General features: G+C 39.4%; 1 protein-coding gene across 1 annotated transcript; it reads right to left on the bottom strand.

Moving 5' to 3' along the window:
• Nucleotides 1–8,516: 8,516 nt before the first annotated feature.
• Nucleotides 8,517–15,070, bottom strand: CKAP4 (cytoskeleton associated protein 4). The gene is made up of 2 exons (XM_034403657.3): nucleotides 14,214–15,070; nucleotides 8,517–11,383 (listed from the first exon to the last, which is right to left on the bottom strand). The coding sequence occupies exons 1-2, from the start codon at nucleotides 14,592–14,594 to the stop codon at nucleotides 10,058–10,060; spliced, it is 1,707 nt and encodes a 568-aa protein (XP_034259548.2). The 5' UTR covers nucleotides 14,595–15,070; the 3' UTR covers nucleotides 8,517–10,057.
• Nucleotides 15,071–15,149: the final 79 nt, after the last annotated feature.

The raw sequence follows: 15,149 nt of genomic DNA on the forward strand, positions 1-15,149 counted from the left end.
CATATATAGGCATACTCTAGCTCTTTTTACAAATTAATGAAGGGCTGTTGAGCAGAAATGGAATGTTAACAGCAAAATGGCAAAGAAAGTTCACTTTGAATTCACAAATGAATTCCAAGGAAATTGTTAATCGCACTATGTTTATTATGTTTTCTGCCTTGTCTCATAACGTTTTCATTCCACTGCAGACCAAGGTGGTCTGGATAAGAAAGGCTGGGATTTTGTATATTTATGTCTAGCTCAGTGAGAAAACCCTTCTATTGCTGACCTAGTTAGAATAACCATCCTTTTGTCATTGTGATGGAATGGTAAGAGTGGATGGAGATGGCTAACACTTCAATCAGAATACTTTTTCCAATCATTTAGGCTGCTAAAATGAAAATCTTTCTTTTTAAATGTTCTCTGTTGAATAGAATAGAATAGAATTTTTTATTGGCCAAGTGTGACACACAAGTAATTTGTCTGGGTGCATATGCTCTCAGTGTACATAAAAGAAATTCTATTCTATTAATGTCCTCTGTTGAAAAGCCTATGCAGTAATAGTCACAGCTACATTGTTCTTCCACTTTCCCTTCTTGAACTCAGATACCAATAGGGCACCCGAGCATCCCTGCTTTCTTGTACAGCACCTGGGCAGATAAGAAAAGAAAATGAGAGACACTCCCATCAAAATTGCACAGGAAGGACTACTTGGAGTTCAAGATTCCTTCATCTCTATTCATCTAACAATTAGTTAGCTTGCTTTCTGTATTCATTTTATACACTCAATCTTCATTCACTTTTTTTCAGGTAATGAGAGAGTTCTTAAGGAGGAATGGAAATACTGGTACATCATCACAATTGCCTTAATATGTTTGATTTCTGTGCCGTAAAAAGATTCTCATTGTGAACCAAGAAATAACATATCTAGACAATGAGCTGTCTCCATCCTTTTCTTATTAATCTATGTCTCTTTGTTAGCCTTCCCATTTCACTTCTCTCAGCATCTGGCTGCCCAGTTATCTTTCCTTCTGAGTCATTTTCTCAACATTTTCTCCCATGGTGTTCTGTGGGTAAGGTTCTGTCTTTACAGATTTCTGATGCAGATACAGTTCTGTAGATTTCAAAATTACTCTGCATTGGTTGATTTCTCTCTCTAATGTGTGGAGTTGGGGATGCCATTATGCTTACAGATGCATAATGGCTTAAAAGGAAGGCTTAAAATTAGGCACAGACGAATGAATCAGAGGATGGGCTAGAAACTCATAGCTTGTGTGATGCAAGGAATACATAGGCCAAAAGAATTATGAAAGTTCGATCCAGCTTTGTCAGCAGCCAAATTGATGCTTCTCTGTCAACTAGTTGATTAGGGAGGATGTCGGCATTCAGAGTAATGCACCCATTGAAAGCAGAACTCTGAGGTAGGTAGATTCCTCTAAGAACATGCTTATTGGATACATCATATTGGCACAACTGGTGAAAACCAACTCTGAAAGTTCCTTCGGTTTTCATCTAATTAAAAGCATAAAATCTCCCCCTTTCCCAGTATCATCAGTCATGTTGTCCAATGACTATAGCTGGCAGGCTCTTCTCTGCCTTCACCAGCCATCTGTTATGATGAACTTGGTTCCCAGAGGAAAACTTTTTATTTTGACTAAGCTGGGCTACCTACTCCCTTCCCCCTCCCCTTTTTTCTCAGGCTTGGTGGCAACTGTGAGGCAGCACAAGATGGCTTCAGTCAGGTTCGCTTCAGAATTGACAGAGGGAACAAGTGAGGGAGAAGGAATAACAATCAAGTAAGCAAAAGAAATTGTATGCAGAGGCATTTGGAGCTAGGCATTACCTGGTTCAAATTATATGCATGCACATGTGTGAAAACACCTGCTGTATGTAGTGCATGTGCGCTCAGATTTGGGTGGAGGGTAAGGCTGTTAAGTGGATACATCACTGACTCAAACACTGGATTCAAAGATAGTTTTAAACATTGTTTTAAATAGATGATGCATTCAACTCTGACATATTCCAGAGGCCAGAAAGGCTGATTCAAACTGAATTTTAGGAAGTGAAATCCTGATAGTAAAAATGCTGTGAAAGGGGAAACAGTTACCTGGAGAAGTGATGATTTCCCACTCACTGAATATGTTAAAACAGAAGCTACAAATCCATCTCTTACAGGTGTTTTTATTTGGAGGAGCAGGGTGCTGGATGAAATTGATATTTGTTTGTTTGTTTCAGTCCCATCAATATATATAGATGAGGTGTGTAATTTCTGTACTCTATTGCATGGTAGTGAAAAGATTACAAAGGTTTCCAATTTTTATCTTGGCATCATCATAGCATACCAAATCTAGTAGATTTGCATCTAGAATTTGCATCTCCCATACTTGGAACTGAGTATCTCATCTATCCCTGCTTTTATTTCTTTTATTTCTTTTGTAGCAAGACAAGTTTGTTTTGAATAGGTAAATATATAGGAAGAAAGGGGCTGGTTGTTTTATTTTAGGACATTCACCCAAAAGACAGAATCCATATATACAAGAAGAGTTGCCTTGGACCAAACTAATTATCTGTTTATTCACTGTCCTCACAGTGGCCAATGCAAATATGACACAAACAGAAAATGAATGTTGTGTACTCCAACAACTGTTGTTGAGAAGTATATTGTCTCTGATACTGGAAATAATATGTAGCCATCAAGACTAGTAGCCATGAAAAGCTTTATTCTCCATCAGTATTCTCTCATCCATGAATTTCTCCAGTCTACTTTTGAATTCATTACCAGATCCTTGACAATGATTTTCATGAGTTCAGTATAAGCTAAGTGGTGATATACTTTGCTCTTTCAGCTTCATTGGATGACCTAAGATTCCTACAGGATTGACAAGAAATCTCAGTCTCCAAATACATAATTGAATATTTAGGAATTTGTTTACAGAAGAAGCTCACAGAGATCACTGGATGGCTAGATTAGTTGTGGATGTATACACATCTATATATATACAAAAAAATATGCCTAAAGAAGTACACAGAAATATCTTTCTCCTTCCCCCTCTCCCCACCCCACCCCACTCTCTCTCTCTGTGTGCGTGTGTGTGTCCATTCATCCAGGATTTAATTCTAGGTCCTTTCAAATAATCACAAATTCAGCTGTTCCAGTCACAACTCAAGATTGTGAAGTACAGGCTCAGTGCAATGAACAAAAAGTGCACATACATAAACATATATAGATTTAACACATGTGTATGTTACACACATGAAAATGCAGATACTCTCTATGACTTATCAGAAAAAGGGGTAGGAAAGAATTTAAGAAGGTGCACTGTATATGCTTGTGCTACTTCATTATTCTTAAAACCCTACAGAATGTTGGAAAGAATATTGCAAAAAGACTCAAGGCTCTGCATTTCTACCTGTCCATCAACAGGATACTGTAGCTCTCTGAAACCTCAGATCGAATTTGATGTGCAGAGTAAAACCCAGCAAATCAAAGACTGAATTAAAAGTGGTTCAGATCAAGCCAGGGAGAGTGGAGAAAACAATTCCACAAAAGCATTTCTTAATGTATCTTTACAAGAGAGGCAGTTGGGCAGTGATTACAGAGCAGGTTGTTTCATTCTAAACATGCCTTCATCTTAATCGACTGAGCAGAGACTGTCTGCTCTGGGGTCTAGGACAACTTACCGCAGCCAACTCACCACAGCCACCTTGGCACAGCCATCTTGCTGCAGCCATCTTGCCGCGGCCAACAACAGCCATTTCGCCTCAGCCAACCTGATGCCTCTATCTCACCATGGGACAATTCCATGTGGAATAACTCAACACGATAAATGTCATCCACATTTGACATTATTTCCAGTGACAAAATGGAATTCTTCCGTGGTGAGTTGGCTGTTGCAAATTGTCCCATTCTGTTACACATGCCCAAAACAGAGCTTAAACACACAGACACACAGGCCTGACACATTACTTCATTACAGGGAGTTCTCGTTTAGCAACCACAATTGTGACTGTCAACTTGGTGTTATGTGAAGAGATCACTAAGAGAAACTGTAACTGTGCTTAGGATGTTACTTCAGGTTTCCTTGGCTTTACAGACCTGCAAAGGTCATTAATGCAAGGATTGGTTAAAAAAATTACTTTTTTTAAAATCACCGTCATAACTATGGAATCGTCGTTAAGTCAGGATTATCTGTATGCAAAAGAAAATACAATATTGATACCTACAGTAAATGCTCATTGCTGTCACAAGGGTTGGAAATAACTCCAGAAGTCTCATTCTGCCTTCTTTCCTTACCTTGGTTGGTCCACACTTAATCTGTTAATAACTGATTTACAGGAAGTGGGCAGTGATCCAGCCAAGTCTAACATCAAATTATTTGGGTGGGTAAAATTGAAAATCAAGTGCCAACTAGGGGTCTGAAAGAATGTGTCCAAAATGGATAAACAGCTTTTTCAGGTGGCAAACACAATTCAATGGCAACAAGTGTTAATCTGGGCTTTCTGAAGCAAAAATAAATGCAAGCTTCATGCATATACCAGTAGGGACTGAGTTGGCAGTGACTAACAAGGGATCTTCAAATTGCATGGTTTACTGACCAAAAGTGCTCATCAGTGTCTGGTCAAGTTTAATTTTGCATCTGAAATCAATTGCGAATATAATAGATCCATAGAGCATAGTAATTATATACCAATTTATCAATATATAAATATATAAAACTGAAGTTGGACACAGTGATGGGATTCAAAAATTTTTACTACCAGTTCTGTGGCCGTGGCTTGGTGGGCGTGGCATGGCATGGCATGGCTTGGTGAGCGTGGCATGGTGGATGTGGCAGGGGAAGGATACTGTAAAATCGCCATTCCCTCCCCTCTCCAGGGGAAGGTTACTGCAAAATCCCCATTTCCTCCCAATCAGCTGGGACCCGGGAGGCAGAGAATAGATGGAGGTGGGTCCAGTCAGAGATGGTATTTACCGGTTCTCCAAACTACTCAGAATTTCTGCAACCGGTTCTCCAGAACTGGTCAGAACCTGCTGAAACCCACCTCTGGTTGGACACATGTAGAATGCTATTGTTTTCTTCCCTGCGCTTAAAAATAGTGTGTTGTAAAACAAAAATATTTTCACTCTTAATCTGTTTGAATATGATTTTTTCCAAGCCTCCTCAGCTCTGGTCAGTTTTTTTTTCTCCTGTTCAGTTTTTAATACTTTCATAAATTCGGGTTTATACTCGACAGAAAATAATGTTCTTTATGGAATATTAGGAATCAAACTCTGAACCTTGTTTTGAGAAGCAATTCTAGGTAGCATTACCATACATTCTCACTAGATGACAGTGTCCAACTGTTCCAGTGTTAAATTCTCTGGGAGCTCACAGCTCAGATGATCAGAATCACGTGGTTCCTGAGATTTACTAATTAAAGCCAAGAACCTAGTATCTCTGAAGAAATCCTTGAACTGGAGACTTTCCCTTCTGTACTATGGTAAAAGATATTGAGGGGCACAGGTAGCACTGAGGTTGTGCTTGTTCATCTCCACTGTTAGCCCTTCAAGGAAGACCAGACCCGGAAACCAATTTCATGTAGGTCAATACTTTATGGTAAAGCTTTGGTAATAGACTCTTGCAATGTTCTTCTCCTCACAGGAGGAATTAGAAGACGTTCAAAGATATTAATGTAAGTCAATGTGATATTAATGTATATGATGTGTATCACCATGTTATTTTGAAAGTGCCTTATTTATTTTTATCCTGCGTTATTATTTTTATAAATAGCTCAAGGCAGCAAACATACCTAACACTCCTTCCTCCTCCTGTTTTCCCCACAACAACCCTAAGAGTTGAGTTGGGTTAAGAGACAATGACTGGCCCAAAGTCACCCAGCCGGTTTTTCATGCCTAAGGCGGGACTGGAACTCAGTCTCCTGGTTTCTAGCCGGGTGTCTTAACCACCAGACCAAACTGGCTTTCATACTGATTTGTCGATGCGCATCACACATAATTGCAATGTATTAATGTGTTAGCATATTAGTGTTACTGTGAATATGAAGACAAATGTTTGCAATTACCCAAAATGGTGGAATGTAATGTATTTACAGGATGTTTTCAAATCAAGACCAGATATCAATCTTGACAATGATGATTTAATCTGGATTCTTGCATGCAATGGGATCAACTCTATTATAGTTTGAATCCATACACTTCCATGTTGTGTCTCATTCTTGACTCAGAAGGATTAAAAGCACAGGGGTGTCAAAACTCTTATTTCATTGAGGGCCGCATCAGGGTTGTGTTTGACATGGGGGGGGGGGCAGGATGGGCATGGCCAGGGTGGGCATGGCCAGCTCATCACTCGTGTTGGGGGCACCTGTGGTGGCCCGAGCGCTCTGCCAGCAAAAATGGGCTCCTGAACTCTGTTTTCAGCAGCAATGGCTTCCTCCAACCCTCTGCCAACGAAAAGGGAGCTCAGGAGGGCCACCTGAGCTCCCTTTTCACTGGCAGAAACACTGTGGGCTGGTCCTTTGCTGTTTCCAGGGCAGCCCCGCGGGCCTGATCTAAGCACCCCATGGGCTGGATCCGGTCCCTGGGCCTTGAGTTTGACACCCCAATCTAATACTAAGGCCAATGAGTTCATTGTGCCTGAGACCCAAGAAAGCTTATGTTAAGATTGTAGCTTTTACCATTTTAAGAAATACTGTACCGTTCCATGTTTTTCACATTGTACTGAAACATAGTTTATTACATAAGCCACAACTGGCCAAACTTGCTCATTGCTAACGCATTAAACTATGGTTTCATACCAATAGTTAAGTCACTTTACTTTCATCTAGAATCAAGCAAACTGTTATTATGCTTACTATGCTAATTGATTTCATTTTTATAGATGCACTTTCTTCATCTGTCTTTTGTTTCTATTATTTTTTATCTTTTCATTTTTAATATTACTAACACCGTTTCCACCGTTACTCAAGTAGCCTGGATAACAGCCTCACATAATATTGTCCCACTGTGTGATATAAACATCACACAACTGAAATAGCTAATGCACTGATGATGTTATAATGAAACGTCTGCAAGAAAACTATCAAAGAACAAGGACCCCATGGCTAACGCTCAGCCACACATGCTCTAACCATATGCAAGACTCAACAATAGGGCTTACTTTCAGTTGCAGGCTAATTTTAAAAAATTGTAATTCAGCTAAATAAAATAAAAAAGTTGAAAGAACAGAGGATCCTAAATAATCATTGCTTTTGGTTTTAATTTTAGATTTCTCCACTTTCTATATGTAATAACCATTGCTTTCAGGGGTATCCATGAGGGACAATAAAAAACATCAAAATAGCGGTAAACACGTTCTATATAAAAAGGAGTCTGGTTTTAGTCACTTTCATAAATCAAGGATCCCCTGCCGCCTCTCCCATGCCATATGGGTATTTTGTAGGAAGGCACTATTAGTTTCCTTTCCTATTTTAAAATACATACTTTATACATTTGCCAAAAAATTCAGTTTGTTGTAGTGATTAAAATGTTGGACTTAGACTTTGGAGTCCCAGGTCAAATCAACTCTCAACCATGGAAATTCAGACTGGATACCAGTAGCTTCATTTTGAATTCCTAGAAAAATAGCAAAATATCAAAAGAAATTTTAGTTGTCAGAATTGTTTTAGAACCAAGATAATGGATTTAGGAAAACTTGCATTTTACACCTAGAATGATTTCCTTCGTTCAGGAAATATAAATGTTCTTTTTTCATAGGAAGCGTGGTGGCGCAGTGGTTAGAAGGCAGTGTTGCAGGCTAACTCTGCCCATAGGCAAGAGTTCGATCTTCACAGGTTCAAGGTTGACTCAACCTTCCATCCTTCTGAGGTCGGTAAAATGAGGACCCAGATTGTTGGGAGAAATATGCTGACTCTGTAAACCACTTAGAAAGGTTTCACTTAACAGAAATTTTGGGCTCAATTATGGTCATAAAGTCGAGGAATACCTGTATTTTAAATACTGGAATGTAGAGTACAATAACTCCTCTTTAGCTAAATGAAAGCTGTTTTATGAGTGGCTGGTATACATGACTAAATATCTGGATTCACATTTCTTATTAAGCCAGGTTTTATTTTAAGCAGTTTTAAACAAGCCAAGGAGGCCTCATTCACACTTAACACTGAGCCATAAACTATGGTCAAATGCACAATGTTCACCAAACATATAAACCTGAAGTTTTTAAAAATATGCCATAATTTAGCTCAATGTGTGAACTGCCTTGAACTGATTTTCTGTATTTCATTCACCCTTTTACTAGCTAACTAATCCATCCCACAACTAGATGTACTGTGTATATAAAATACTTTATATTCTAATATAATATTGTATTATATTTATTTTCTCAGAATAATAAATCTGCAGAAAAGATTAATGCAACCTATTCTTGTATTATAAAAATGTTATTGCTTTGGGTCTAGCTATATGTAATGCCGCTTTGCAGACAAATAACGTAAAAAAATGGTGAGTAGCAATAGATGCATGAATCCCAACTGAGTCCATGACAGTTTCAATAGTAGCAGCTATTTATTAAGCAAAACTTAAGGACTCAAAGAAACTAATAATATAACTTATGTAATTACTCTGTTTTCCTCAAAACTAGAAAAAATGGTTGACTACAACCAGAATAAGTATTTATTCAAATTACACATACCAAGAAAATTATTTCACAGCCAACTACAGTCATTCAAGATTCACAAAAAAGACAATAAAAGCACTCCCGAAAAATAATGACTTGATCTCAATACAAGGCATAGTTCTGGTTTTTAAGGCATTGTATCTCTACAGAAGCAGTTACTAAATACACTGCTTATGTTATAAATGGCTACTGCACACCTTGTCTGCTTCTCCTCCTGAGGATTACCTGTTGCCTCTACTACTGATGCTACGAGCATTCTTTGTACAGTCGTCTTCTGTTTATCTTTCTCAACAATTATGTATAAATCAACAGAACAACCAGGGCCATATTTTCTAAAGAAGATAAACAAGAATCTACCCAACTGTAAAACTCAGTGGTTCTGTAAAATGAACATTATGAATATCTCTTCTTTGAAGAATTACTCAAATCCAAAGGTAGTTTTTAATGTATTGGACTTTTTAAATAACCAATCTCAAATCTAATTTTGTTTCATCCAAGTCAATAATAGGAAGACTGTAAGGCACTTAAGACTGGATGTCACTGTTGCATCTTGATATATCACAAGGAAAATGTTAAATGCAGTAAACAATTCTGTTTTTATTGCCCTTTGTTATTTGTGGGGGAAGGTATGTTCCATGTTTACCTCCCCCCCCCCCCACTGTTTTCATTTCCCTACCTTGACTCCATACATCTTTGCATCAATGAATTAGGACAGAAACGATAAATGCAAATTCAGTTGACATCACAGTAAACTGTCCCAAAAGTAGGCACTACTATAATGGCAAAGTTCTATCCAATACTGCCAATGTTTACTGCCTCTGGACACATCAAAAGCACCTTTAGTTTTGTTGTGGAATGGCTACATTGATTTTGTTGTGGAATGGCTATGTTGATGAGCATGGATTATAGAAGAATCCAATCTCAAATGTGATTATTCCATACGATAATTTTCATATGAATACTCTTATTATATATAATAACAGCCCTTTGTGTATTTTAATTAATACATAGAACCTTCTATGATTGGCTGCTTTATTTCAATGGTAGAAGACTGAGTTATGCAATATAATGCATACAATCATTTGTTTTCAAAGGAGTGGGACTGCTTTTGAGCATGTTGCCCTCATGTTTGTTAAATTAAAAGGACAATGACCATCATAATTTGCTTCTTGGGTCCACACCCTCACCCAGTGTACTACAGATTAAGCTGCAGAAACAAATTAATTTGTCCTAGCAATTAAAATAGTAGAAATTACAGGACCTACCTAACTGGATTGTTTTAACATTTTTTCCAGAGATATCAATAGCTCAATTTCCATTCCACAAACTTCCCCAACAACAAAACTCCTTTGGACTAGGAAAACAATTTCTTTTTTTGTACTTCAGAGTTAAAACATGCTCAATATTCAAACCATTTCATGGATATCTTCCATTTTAACAAACAACCTGTCCAAGTCATTCCTTATGTCATCTAAGGAATCCTTCATTGTCTGCACATTGTTCTCATTGGTTTCGATTTTCACTGAGTAAGCAACTAAACTGTCAACTGCTGTCCTAAGCATTTTTACGTCCGATTCTACCTGACCAAGAGAAACTCGCACGTCATCAACAGAATCTTTAACAGAAGAGAGTTCTGCCTTATTATCTCCAGACTGCCCTACATTCACTGAAGACTTTTCCTGGTCCAGCAAAGCAAGAACTTGTTTCTGGATATGATCGAGTGCATCAGCATTATTTGGTAGATCATTCAGACTTCTCCTTAGTTCATCAACATCACCGAAGATTGAGAGCTGTGCTTCCCCAAGACTCCTCACAGTATCCGTCAATGATCGTATATCATTTTCTATAGTACTCTGGACAGAACCTAGACCTTCTTCTAACGCAGCTAGCTTAGTGTCATATTTGAAAATAGAAGGTTCTATTCCTTCTGTGTTCTGTGCAAATGATGATGTCGGAGCCTGAACATTCTCTTCTATGGACCTGAGCCTGGATTCCAATTCTTTATTGCTCTTCTGCAGACTTTCTATGTCATCTTTGGAGAATGCATAGCTACCTTGTATATCATCAGAAGACTTGATGTGCATCAAGCCATCACTGAGTTTCTTCAGCTCCAATGGAAGATGAGAAAGATATTCTTCTGCTTTAAGGACTTTCTCTTCTAAAGTCTGTAATGAAAGGTGCTCTGTATCAGCTACTTCTTTAAACTTATCGTGTTCCTGCTTGAGATTGACAAGTGCTTTAACTTCAGACAGAACATCAGATTCCATCAAATCTATGGTACTTTGCAAGGTTTCTATAGTCTTCGCTTTGGCTTTCAAGGATCTCTGCATCTCATCAACGGTGTCTTTCAAGACCTGAAGGTCATGTTTGTATGTTTCTGTTTCACCAAGTGAAGCCACCTTTTTTTTAACTTCATTGATTTCGTCTTGGCTCTGTTTCTGGATATGTGTGAATTCAGCAATATTATCATTTATAGATCTTGTGAGCTCTGTCAGCCTTTCTTCCACAGTGTTTTCTAATGACGTGAAGTCTCTTTCTCTGGCATCTTTTACAACATGAATACCATCAGACAAATCTTTAAGGATTTCATTTTGTAGTTTCTGGAGAACTTCACCAATGCGACTGATTTCACTCTCCCCTTGTCTAACAGTTTTCTCGGTGATCTCTTGTTTTTGCTGAGCATTTTTCAATGTCAATTCAAAGCCACCAAAAGCAGACTGTAAAGACTGCATCTACAAAAGAAATTGAAAGATAGAAATAAATTAAGGTTAGCATAGTGAAATGGATCATTTTCTACATAGGAAGTTCAGTAACTAAGACATCGGACAACATGATACATCAAAATAAATGACTTAAATATATATATATATATATATATATACATACATACATACATACATATATATATATATATATATACACACACACACACACACACATACATACATATATATATATATATATATATATATATATATATATATATATCATGGTTTAGTGATCTGATTAAAAGCTTTAATAGCTTTCGACTTGTGACATTATTTGTATTCCTGCCAGACTTGTATTCTTTTATAACAACCAACTTCCATTATCAAAGATTTTGATGAAAATAAAAAGCAATAGAAAAATAAAAAACTGCCTTTTTTGAAATGGAGTCTAAAATGTTCATAATCCGATTTTGTACCAATAGATAGATTTTGTACTGCAGATTCACATGGAATATGCATGAAAGACACATGTTACAGTACAGTGAAAGTATTTCAACATTAGGATTACAAGATCTGGGCTGAAAAACCATAACCACCTCTAGATGGCAGCACAGGGACACAGGAAACTAACTTTTCCTTCTATTTGCTGGTTGTCCATATTATTAGATATGGTATCTCTTTAATTATGCAACGATTGCATTTGTAATTTCAACAATTGCTACATCTATGTACTCAGGATGCTTTTCTGTTGCAAAACATAAATATTACCAAACCACACAATCTTATTTTCCACCAAGTAATCTAAATTGCAAAGCATAGTTTTAATTTGTTTTTAATTTAATTTAATTTCTATTCATCCAATAACCAAGATGGCTTATACTGTAATATTGTGGCCAATGTCTTTCCTTTATTAAAGGGTGCCGTCGGCCAAACAGTGTCGACTGGCGACCCCCAGGGGGAGAGCCTTCTCTGTGGGGGCACCTGCCCTATGGAATGATTCCCGACCTTCCGCCGCGCCCTCAAAGCGCTTTTGTTTCATCAGGCAAGACTGGCCTAAATGTAATTTTAATGGGTTGTTTTATGTTATTTTAGTTTCGGCCAAATTATTTAATACTTTTAATTTGCTTTTAACTTTTATATTTGTGGGTTTTATCTTGTTTGTTTGTTTGTTTATTCAATTTATATACCGCCCTTCTCCTAGTGGACTCTTGGCTGTACACCGCCCTGAGTCCTTCGGGAGAAGGGCGGTATAGAAATTTAAATTTAAAAAAAAAAAGAGCAATGGGATATGCTATAGACTTCCCTGTTGTAAGGCTTTGAATGCCATTCTGGCCTCTAGTAAGACATTAGTTCAACATTATTATGGCTGATATCAATTATAAACATATTGCTTTGTAGGAGATATAGAAGATAAATACAATCACATTCACTTTCACAGCCAATATAAACCCATACTGTACCGAAAATTTGGCCCATGTCTGTACTTTGCCTGCGTGGGAGTGTATACTTTTCCCTTAACCATGAAGCTATGCTCTCCTCGTCCCAAAACTACAATTCCTAGTGGCCTTTGAGCAGAAGTTTAGAAGCCAATTACTGTAAATCCAGCACCTCAAAAGAATCACTGCTTTAGATTACTTAAAGATGAAACTTTACTGAACAGAGCAATCTGTGGTCCACAAACTTCCTCTATAGCTTTGCTGCGCAATCTGCAATTTGTTCATAGAAATCTTGGAGAGTTCCTCTTAAAAAAAAAAGTTAAATGTGTATTTAATTAAAATAAATATCCATATAGTTAAGAGTAAATTCATATTCTAATCCACTTTACTTAAAACGGGCCACTCCCGAGTTAATGGATTTCAATTTCCTGTAATCTCCACTCAATAAATTTAAGTATTGGAATTGGTCCAATAACTCCCAAGGGCACCATTTTGGGAAAAGCGGAATAAGCATTCAATTATCTTATTAAGGCATCCTCACCCAGCTGAAAGTACTTATTGCAAACACTGCAACTTTAACTTTTGTTGTCAAGATTCAAGTAAGTGTTATGGCTCAGAAAAACTTAGGCCACGTTGGGTTAGTTCACAAGACTTCTTTGGCTTGCAACTCTGAGGGAAATTCCCAAAGGCTCTGAGAAAAGTTGTATATTTTTTTTACTATCCGATTTTCTACTTGCAAACAGGAAAAACCAGAAAATGCAGCGACCTCCCCCCCCCAACTGCGCGAACCTCTTCAGTCCATTATCTCTCGCCCTCGGCCATACTGTCTGGCAAAGACTAAAAAAAAAAAAACATTCCAAATGATCAGAAAACAATCCATTGTTAATCCTTAACAGTTGTTTTTCTTTCCCCGAGGACTTCAACTTTATTGCTTGGCTATTCTCTGCAACGCCATGCTGCGCATTGCTCGCGGCGCATGGACCGCACGTGCTAAAACGTGGCTTGCAAAAAAAAAAAATGCTCCCTGGGAGGAAAATCTGCTTTTTTTCTTTGACCTGGCAAAAGCAAATCCCGCCACTCTCAACCCCAATAACAAGAAGGAGCCCATCAGCAAGACTTCTCCACCTTCCTCCGCGGAAAGATAAAACATTAAAGTGCAACCCGCTTGGAGATGCAAAGCCTTCCTCTTCTGCGCTTTGCTTCAGGCGAGCAAATTTGGCGGCGTTTCAAGCAAGGCGAAATATCGCCGCACTGCTCGGAGCAATTAAATAAATAAAAAAAAAACTGGGGCAAATGATGGGTGGCTTCCGACTTTCCACTCCCCACATACACGCTCCTGCTCGGCGGCCTTGAAAGGGCTGCCCTCGGCCTTCCCCGGGCAAGAAATATTTCTTTCTTTATTATCCTCCCCAACTAACCTTTTGCACGGCGCCTTCCAAGGAACTGGCCAGCTCTTCCCGCTGCTTGGCGAAGCTTTCCTGCCTCAGGCTGATCTGGTTGACTTCCCCCAGAAGGTGATGGACGTAGTAGCCCGAAGCCGCAGCGGCTGCCAAGAAAGTCACGGACAGGAGAAAGTTCAGGATGGCGCCGCAACTGCAGGACGAGGCAGCTTTGCCCCCGCCAGACGGCGGAGAGCCCCCTTTGCTGCTTTTGGAGTGGGCCGGGGGCGGCGGCGGCGGCGGCGGCGTCGACTGCTTCTTCGCCACGTCATCGGGTTGGTTGGAATGGGCCCCCTTTTCGGAAGAAGCGGGGTTGCCGCTGTTCTTGCCGCTCCTTTGTTTGGCCGCGGAGGATGACATGCTAAACTGAGCGGAGGCGCCCTTGTACTCTGAAGGCGTCGGAGCGAGATGGGAGGCTTCCCTGAGGCGCGCTTGGAAGGCCCGCGCGAGAAGGAAAGCGGCTGGAGCTGGGAGAAGGGTCTGCTACTCCATTCAATTTCGGCACGGAGAGACGGGAGGGGAAGGCACGGAATTCAGGCGGGCTTCATCTCCGCCCTGCCCAACGGCGAGCGCCGCCTCCCGAGTTCCATAACGCAAGGGTGGGAAGGGTGACTGCCACGCACACCGATCGAGGGAGGAAAAGGATGGCCCGGGAGCGCAGAGAGAAATGCGGGGGGGGGGGGAGAAGCTGCATTTCCTGCGCCCGGTGCTTTGGCAAAAGTTTGCTTCGAGCTCGGGCAAAATGATGTGGAATCGCCTGCCCCCCCCCCCAAAAACCCCTCATATAAGTTTCTGGAGTTACAAATACGTTGGTTTTTCCAGCCTTTCCAGCCTCTTTGTTGCCTTGAGCGCAGCCGCTTCGATGTTTATTTGGGGAAAACCCTTCAAATCCAAGAATGCTGAACTTAAAATTAT

Source organism: Pantherophis guttatus, chromosome 7, assembly GCF_059756535.1.
Source record: "Pantherophis guttatus breed Tessera chromosome 7, ASM5975653v1, whole genome shotgun sequence".
Taxonomy (NCBI): domain Eukaryota; kingdom Metazoa; phylum Chordata; class Lepidosauria; order Squamata; family Colubridae; genus Pantherophis; species Pantherophis guttatus.